Source organism: Notothenia rossii (genome assembly GCF_949606895.1).
Source record: "Notothenia rossii genome assembly, chromosome: 12".
Classification (NCBI taxonomy): domain Eukaryota; kingdom Metazoa; phylum Chordata; class Actinopteri; order Perciformes; family Nototheniidae; genus Notothenia; species Notothenia rossii.
The window spans coordinates 15,155,256-15,164,484 of NC_136911.1; the positions used below are offsets into that span (position 1 = coordinate 15,155,256).

At 37.7% G+C, this 9,229-nt stretch overlaps 1 protein-coding gene across 1 annotated transcript in view; it reads left to right on the forward strand.

Annotated features, from left to right (window-relative positions):
- LOC307026448 (uncharacterized protein) overlaps positions 1-5,772 on the forward strand; it is a 26,755-nt gene extending 20,983 nt beyond the window's left edge. Inside the window, exons 10-18 of the mRNA XM_079661835.1 lie at positions 793-853; positions 3,025-3,088; positions 3,203-3,342; positions 3,437-3,541; positions 3,917-3,962; positions 4,046-4,154; positions 4,516-4,624; positions 5,286-5,437; positions 5,548-5,772. Of these exons, the coding sequence (XP_079517961.1) occupies positions 793-853; positions 3,025-3,088; positions 3,203-3,342; positions 3,437-3,541; positions 3,917-3,962; positions 4,046-4,154; positions 4,516-4,624; positions 5,286-5,437; positions 5,548-5,675 (914 nt within the window). The 3' untranslated portion in view covers positions 5,676-5,772. The remainder of the gene's footprint in view (positions 1-792; positions 854-3,024; positions 3,089-3,202; positions 3,343-3,436; positions 3,542-3,916; positions 3,963-4,045; positions 4,155-4,515; positions 4,625-5,285; positions 5,438-5,547) is intronic.
- Positions 5,773-9,229: the final 3,457 nt, after the last annotated feature.

A 9,229-nucleotide genomic window follows, 5' to 3' on the forward strand; every position in this document is an offset into this window, starting at 1 on the left:
TCTGCCATGAGGCCAAAGTTTCAGTTTGTCAAACACTTTTCTGACCAAATAAATTGCTAAATTCAAAAGGGACTAATAACCGTGCCAGGAAACATGACTGAGTCGCCCTGCTCATTTTTCAGGATGCACCGTTGACCTTCAGCCACGTCAGCATGGTAGCAGGCCTCAGTTACAGCTGTGAGCCAGGGAAGCAAACATCCAAAACATCCGTCATCCTGAATAAATTATTCATAACCAGGACCTGCCAGAGAGACAGCAGGACTGATGTATTTGTTTTGCTTCTCCTATCACTTCCCCTCAGTCTGTCTTCACACATTTTACACTGCGCCTTATATTTAGTGCACAACAGGTACAACAGGGTGACAACTGCTCTCCCGCTGTTCCCTGTAAAACAAAAACTTTCAACAGACGCCATGATACCACATACTGATCTGCTAAGTTCAACAACAACGGTGCTCTGTTTATTTTAGCTGGCACAACTTGTGATATCAGGGTCTCTCCAGGAACTTGTATAGCAGGATGAAAACGCTACATGTCAACCAAATTGATATTCCATGACGATGCATATCAGCTCGCTAGTTCGCTTTTAGATAGTTCAATATTTGCTTTACTCTTCCTGTTTTTGCAGGTAACTCAACACATTAATATGAGTTATATAAGGTGTGGCTGCAACGATAAACATCATGCCCGAACGAGCCCCAGTAAAGAAAAATACGTTTCAGCTTTTGTACCTACAGGGTATATCGGCCAATGTAGAAGCTAATGCATTATTGCTGTGTTTCTGTGATTCAGTGTCTTATCTCTTCAGTAAGAGATATCACCACTATCGTTTCACCATTTTAGGTTCAGCCCAGTAAAGAGCTAAAGAGGGATAATGTCATTTTCTTGAGACATGCAGCATTGCCCACTAATTGAACAATCCCTCTTGCAGCAAGGTTTGACTTCCTGCGAGGCAACTTGGTGTTTTAAGAGAAGTAGCTTGAAGCTCTTAGAGAACAGTACGTACTTCTTCAGGACTTACTTTGATGAGCGAACATAGATCCAGACATGTCTAGATCTGTTTATCTGCTGGTATATCTTTATAGAATATTTCCATGATTTGCACAATACGAATCGGGCATGCTTACATAATGACCACTGACTCACCAGAGAACCTTCCAGACTATTCCCCACCAGTGGAATACAATAAAAGGACATGGAAGGAATGCCTGAAAGTTCTGAAATTGTCAGAAAATATAAAAGTGTGTTTGTCATTAAGTCAGGCTCTGGAATGTACACTCTTTTTTTCAAGAGGTTTATGAGCTCAACACAGAGTATGGTATGTTACCTGTGTTCGGGATTTAATTACTACTCAGCTGTATTTGACAAAGACATAGCAAGGTGTGTCCTCCTCAATTGCGAAAACACCCCGAAAAAAAATTCCACTAACTTATATTAAATCCGTCTGTAGAGTCAAGGCAGCTTCATGTGGTTGCATGTCTGCCTACAGAGGCCGACAGACAATTTTTTTTTTTTTCTTCAGGTTGCTATGAAGAAAAAAACATGAAGGTGGGGCTAGTACTTTTCCTACTCGGTGTTAGCTCTTTTGTGTTGCTTCATCGCTCCAATAAGGGAACTTAAAGTGCAGGTTTTCAAAAGAAAGTGCATTAGCAAACAGGAGCTGCCTCTGAACACCTGACTTCACAAGGTAAGATTTTATTTAAAAAAAAAATGTTTTTATAGCAATGCATGATGGATATGTGTGTGCATACAGATGTGTGCTAATCTTAATAGTGGATGAATAATTGTTTTATGACTAAACTTTTGGTCATCTTTGTTTAAGCAGCAATTACTCTGACACACAATTTGCAAAGGCAGAGATAATGCAGATTATGTGACGTAGGAAAAACTGACAGTACAGTTTGTTCTGCAACAACAAGAAAATGAAAATGTTCAATCTAAATAGTGGTGTAATGCAACTCAAGTACTGCACATATTAAAAGGTACTGTTAGCTTGAGTTACATTTCAGATTTTGCATACCCTTCCTGTTCAGTTAAAACATTTGAGATGAAAAATAACCAGTAATATTTCTAGAAAAATAATCATATATATGTACGTTTTTAAAAGGGCAATACTATAATGTACAATCTATACTTTTACTTTTCATACTTTATGTTGTTTTACCTGATAAGAAATTCCTAAACTAAAGTTGTGTTGTTTGCAACCAAGTAAAGGATCTGAATGCTTCCTCCACTTCCTATAAATTGTAAAGAACGACATGAAACATTGCAAAATAAAGTAGTGTTTTTCAAATTTGTAAAAAATAAAAAGCAGACAATGCAATCCATTTTATTTCTATAGCACATTTAAAAACAACAAAGTGCTGTACATCAACAACTTTTTAAAAAACATAGCATAAATACATAAAAAATAGAGAGGACATGAAACAAATGTAAAACATGAGACGATGAAACCAGACCGGAAGCCACAGACTGAAAAACTCTCCTACATGACGTAAAAAAAATACAAAACACTAGTAAGATAAAAACCCAAATGTAAAAGCACACGTGTCACACCTGGCCTAAAAGAAAAAGAATGGCACTTATATGCATTTTTACTTATTTTCTTTTACTGAAGACCTTCTGACTTTTTGTGCCCCACCCCACGTTTTAAATCAAACCTACGCCCTTGCCAACATCACATCCTCATGCCAATTTAAACCTGTAGACTCTTGTGGGTATTTAAAACAAACAGTTATGCCAGCTGCGGATGTGTTTCGCAACTCACTCTGTTGAAAGATGAGTGTGCTAAGCATGCAGGAATTTTATGAAATGTTATGGACGGATATTGCGTCACCATTAACCCTTTTTGTGCCAGAAGGGCTTTTAACTTTAAAGGAAAAAAGGTTCTACGGTAATGATGTATTTATTTTTATTTGAATGCATTTGTATTGAATAACATGACACTTGCATGCAGTCATTGGTGAACTTTTACAAGCTTTATTCATTTTCCAGGTTCTTATCAGTAAGCATCTAAACACACAGAATGGCTGACCAATGGCAGGAAGCTTACGATTTTGCCGTTCAAGTGGCAAGAGCAGCTGGAGCGGTACGTAAGAACCACGAAATGCACTTTTACTCCAGTTTAACTTTGATTAAAAATATACGCTTCTTTCCTCTCACGATCCCTAATCATGTGCCAATGATATACCATTTCTTTCAGGTAATAAGGAAAGCAGGGGAGGAGGAAATAAAGGTGCAGACAAAGAGCTGCACTGTCGATCTCGTCACCCAGACTGACGAGAGGGTGGAGAAAATCATCATTGGGTCTCTTAAAGAACAATTTGGAGAAGGCACACACTGGTAAGACATGGACACAGACCTACACACATCAATATGTGATTCGTTGCACTTGTGTCATATCCTTGAATTTGTCATTGGCTCTTCTGTGTTACAGTTTCATTGGAGAAGAGTCAGTGTCAAAGGAGCAGCCTAGTATCTTAACTGATAAACCCACATGGATCATAGACCCTGTGGATGGCACCACAAACTTTGTGCATGGGTAAGATATCAGTGTTGCTAAAGGACAGTTTTTTGTGTGAATGAATGAACTTAAACTTGATAAACCAAACAGGACTAACCCAAGTTAAACAGTTAGCTTAGCATAAAGACAGAAATCAGGAGCCTAGCCACACCAGTTCTACCAGTTTTACTCTAATTTCCTTTTTAACAGACATAAGGTTATTATCAATCTTCTTTTATCAGCCAGGTAACAAATAAGCTTATTTCCCAACATTGGATTCTACAAGAACTTTTCTTTACCATCTAATGAAATAGTTATTTGAAAAAAAAGTATTCAAAGATGCACAGTGTAAACAAGCTAAATGTATTCATAACGTGTAACACACCAATGACTAATGGATATACTTATTCACAGATTCCCATTTGTGGCCGTGTCGATTGCCTTCGCAGTCAATAAGGAGGTATGTCAAATAACACAAGAATCAATAAAGTTTATCCTCACCTACAGTATGTTAAAAGCTTCAAACATGACTTGTGTTTTCAGTTGGAGTTTGGTGTGGTGTACAGCTGCATGGAGGACAAGATGTATAAAGCAAGGAAGGGGCAGGGAGCGTTCTGTGATGATGAACCCATTCAGGTGTCCGATGTGAAAGGTAACACTTATCTTGACTTTTTGTGTAGCACCAGTCAAGACTTTGAACTATTTAGCATATTTGAAAACAATAGGAGATTAGTAAAGAAGGAAATAACACAAATGAAGCTACACATGTGCTATCTTTTGCCTTGTTTTTGGCAATTAAAATGGCGTATATCTGGAAACACATCCTTCAGCATGTTTTAAGAATAAATTAGGGTAATAAAGCATTTAAGCACAATTATCTAAAGAAAATAAACGTTAATCACATTCTATATCGAGGATTTTTGACTGTTACTGTATGTTCCAGTGTGCCAACTTGACAGTCACCGTCACACCTGTACTGTAATAGTAACGCGTTTGGCATGCTGTCATTGCAGATATCAATAAGTCCATTATCATCTGTGAGCATGGAACTGACAGGTCTCCGGAGACAGTGCAGAAGATCTTCTCCACGATGAAAAAGATTCTCTGCATCCCAGTGCATGGGTGGGTGGTTTTTCACATGTTGCCCTAGAATCAAAAAATGTTCTCGGAAAGCTGACATTTTGTTTAGATACCTGACATAAGGTCTTTGGTTAAATCGTTTTTTAGAAAGTTTAATGTTTTTGTTAACTGGTACCTAATTAATAACTGTAACTTGTATATACTGACTACTCAAAAAAAAGAATTTAAAGTAATACATTAGATTTAATTGACATAAAATAACCGGTTTCCCTAGGGCTTGTCTATAAGCTTCAATGGCTCAGAATAGAGGAAAAAGGAGCTAGCCAAATGCTAGAAGCTAACTATTTTAGCATAGTAGTCTTAACTACCATGTCATTTAATTCAATTTGGTTAAGTTATCTTAAAGTATTTTATTCCATGAATTATACTGTTTGGAATGGATCCATTAAACAGATTAATTATGAATATTAGACATACAACAACTGTAATAATACACATTGTAAATAATAATACAACATAATGGAAAAGAAGGATATCTTGGATCTCGGATTTTTACTCGCTTTGCTCCTTTTCCAAAATGAGAGTTTAAATGGCAAGGAACTGCAACTTTCTTTGTGTTACAGTTTGCTAGACCCTTTTTTCTTGACTCCCCCTCAGCCATTAGTACTGTCATCATTAAACTCTTACTGGTGTGTCCTGACAGGCTCCGTGGGTCTGGGACAGCTGCCACCAACATGTGCCTGGTAGCGTGCGGGGCGGTGGAGGCCTTCTTCGAGATCGGGATCCACTGCTGGGACATTGCTGCTGGGGCGGTTATAGTCAGAGAAGCCGGTGGATTACTCCTGGATGTTGATGGTGTGTATGCTTCATGTGATTTTAAATGAATAACTGGTCATTGGTATTAAAAGCAGCCTTCGTTTTTTGGTGAAACCCCTCTAAATTAAGCCTCTTTTTGTTAAATAAAGGGGGACCTTTCGATGTGATGTCTCGAAGAATGGTTTCAGGAAACAACAGGGTGATTGTTGATCGGATCATCAAGGAAATTGAAATATTCGATACGGTGAGAGACGACGCTCCAATTGTGAAGAAATGAGAACTTCCAAATGCATTGTGAAATAAATACCACATAAATGGTCCATCCAATTGCTGTGTCTCCTTAATAAAGTGAATGCGCTGTTATTATACTGATACTTGGTGTGATTCTTTGGCTCCACATCTTTAAAGTATTTCAACTCAGTCCCCAACCTAAATGACCAGGTAATATTTTTAACAGCATGGAAACTGCTGTACATTTCCATTTTTGTATACCAGGATATTTACATTTGCAAGCTTGTATTTTGTCTTACCTTACATTAGACAATATTTATTCTGTTTGTAGATCCTCATCAAGATATTTGTTCTGATTTGTATTCCTACACACACGTGAACATTAGCACAGCAGACTGCAGAAGAAGGATTTCTGAGACTGATGGTTATTTTAACTGGATTTCCAATCAGTGAATTAATCTCTTCTCTCTCGGTCTCATATGACTCTAATGTGTAATTATCGGATGGAAATGAGTGGGATTCCACTTGGGTGATTACCCTCATTAGAGGCAACAGTCTTTAGCACTGAGTAAAGTCAATGTTGAAGTGACTTTATAAACACTGGCCCTGTCAAGTGTCATAAAATATGCTTAGTGAATATCACAATATTGCCCCATAGCCTCTTTCAGCATTATTACAGTTTACCCAGTTTTTGACACTCATATTACTGTTCACCACTAGAGGCCAGTAATGCATCAGCAATTAGTTAGTATCTTAAAGCGGCTCTTATTTAACACTGGTGGTTGAACTTGCAGTATTTTTTTATGTAGTCATTATAAGTTTGTTTTTGCGTGGACTGTACTTCAGTAGAGATTGACAGTCTGCTCTGAAGTCCCTTTATGCTCCATCAACACCTTTTCTAGCCCCTCAAATCGGAAAAAATTACTCCACCCAAGAGATTAGGTCATTTTTCATTTCTGCTCTTGTTTTCCGGGTAATAAATTAACAGCTGGCTATGAGAATGGGCGCACGTGAAGAAGGCAGAGGTGTAGGAACAAGTTCAGATTGCAATAGTAGAAGGAACAGCCATTGAAGCAGCAGCAGCAGCAGCAGCACTAACAGCAGGAAAAACAACAGCAGCGGCAGAGACAACAGCAGGAGGTTGGGCGGGATGAGGAATGTTTGAACTGGTGCCTTTGAAACATAAATAACTGCAATTTCTTTGTATAATTATTCTATACATCTACCACTGCTGTAGTCTATGATGATTTGTATGATGCTCTAATAGAGCTATTATTTGTGTGTCTTTTATATGGCAAACATCTAACTCCACAATCCTTTGAGCATCGGATGCGAAATATAAAGATTTGTTTCATTATCATGTGTTGCAGTAGAGCAGGGCCAGATAATAGATGCAAATTCAGTACGTCTAAATGTTTTTGCTTGAACATGCCCGGAGTGCCAGATGGCTGGAATTTGTCTTGTAGGACAAAACAGTAAATGTCACAGAGGTCAGAGGACTACACAACTACGTCAACTTAGCATATTAACTTGAATTGATCAGCTTTTTCCTCTTTCTAAATATTCACTATACTATAATCAACGCATTTGAATAATATTACATAAGCAGTTGAATTGACTTGTATGATGCAGCTAAGTTGATGCCATCTTTTTACGTTAATCTTGTAGATAAGTAAATTGTCGTTCTACCCCTCAGTCATTTTATTTTGAAGCGATGCTAAGGGAAATTATTTGGGCCATGATACTTTATTCAGAAGCAGTTAATACAGGTTTTTATATACCACATTAAAGCATTACACTTATGGCTCTTAACATGACAATGGCTAAGGCAAGGCAAGTTTATTTATACAGCACTTTTCTGTACGCGACAATTCAAAGTGCTTTACAAAACAAATTAAAATACTTTTTAGGAATAAATACAGTAAAACACATTATATAATGGCATTTCACAACAGGCATTACAAAGCAAAGTTAATAAAATAATAAAAATAAACACCACAGGTATACAATACATGTTTAAAAGGCATACTGTACAGTAGTTCGAATATGAGCAGCTCAATTAAAAGCAGCGGCAAAGAGATTTGTTTTTAGTCTCGATTTAAAAATAGTAAGCGTTTCTGCAAACGTGCATGATTTGGGTAGTTTGTTCCAGATTCTCGGGGCATAATAGCTAAATGCTGCCTCTCCATATTTTGTTGTTACTCTCGGAACCGATAGCAGACCCGTCCAAGAAGACCTGAGGCACCTTGATGGCTCGTAATTATGTAGGAGTTCAACAATATACTTTGGTCCTAAACCATGTAATGATTTAAAAAATGGCAATAATACTTTAAAATCAATTCTTTGGCCGACTGGAAGCCAATGTAAATATTTCAGAACCGGACTGATGTGATCCACTCTTTTAGTGTTAGTGAGGACACGTGCAGCAGCGTTCTGAATCAGCTGCAGCTTTCTGATGTTTTTTTTTGTCAGCCCTGTAAATACACTATTGCGGTAGTCGAGTCTACTGAACATAAAAGCATGGACAAGCTTTTCTAGGTCCTGTTGGGACATTAGTTTTTTAATCCACGATATATTCTTCAGGTGATAGTAGGCAGACCTAATGACTGTTGTAATGTGGCTGTTGAAATTCAGGTCTGAGTCCATCACTACACCTAGATTTCTGGCTTTATTAGTGGTTTTGTAGTCTGTCGACTGAAGCTCTGCGATTACTTTTAATCGGTCCTCCTTTGCTCCGAAAACAATGATCTCAGTTTTTTGTTTGTTCAGTTGGAGAAAGTTCCGATTCATCCAGTGAGTGCTCAATGCACTTGCTCAGTGTTCTAATCGGAGAATAGTCTCCTGGTGTGATTTTAAAGTAAATTTGTGTGTCGTCTGCATAGATGTGATAGCTTAGATCGCTCTTTTTAATAATTTCAGCCAGAGGTAGCATATAAATATTAAAAAGCAAAGGTCCTAAGATGGAGCCTTGAGGAACCCCTCATGACATACTGTATTTGTCAAAGTTGATGTGTAGTTGCCTATTGAGACAACATTTTTTCTGTCCTTTAAGTAGGTACTAAACCAATTTAGAACTGTTCCTGAAACTCCCACCCAGTTTTCTAGACGGTCTAGCAATATGTTGTGGTCAACAGTGTCAAATGCAGTGCTGAGATCTAATAATACTAAAACTGATATTCTGCCACTGTCTGTGTTTAAATCAATGTCATTTAAGACCTTTACAAGTGAGTTTCAGTGCTGTGGTTAGGTCTAAAGCCCGACTGAAACACATCAAAACCGTCATTTAAAAACATGAAATTACTCAACTGTTGAAAAACAATCTTTTCAATCAATTTGCTTAAAAAAGGAAGGTTTTATACTGGCCTGTAACTATCCATTACGGTTGTGTCTAAGTTATGCTTTTCTAGGAGCGGTTTAATTACTGCAGTTTTCAGGGCCTGCGGAAATACACCTGATTGAAGAGACGTGTTTACTATGTGTAGTATATCTGAGGCCATGCAGTGAAAAACCGTTTTGAAAAATCCTGTCGGAATAATATCGAGGCTACAGGAGGAGGATTTCAGATGTTGGATAATGTCTTCCAGGTCATTAGTATTTTTT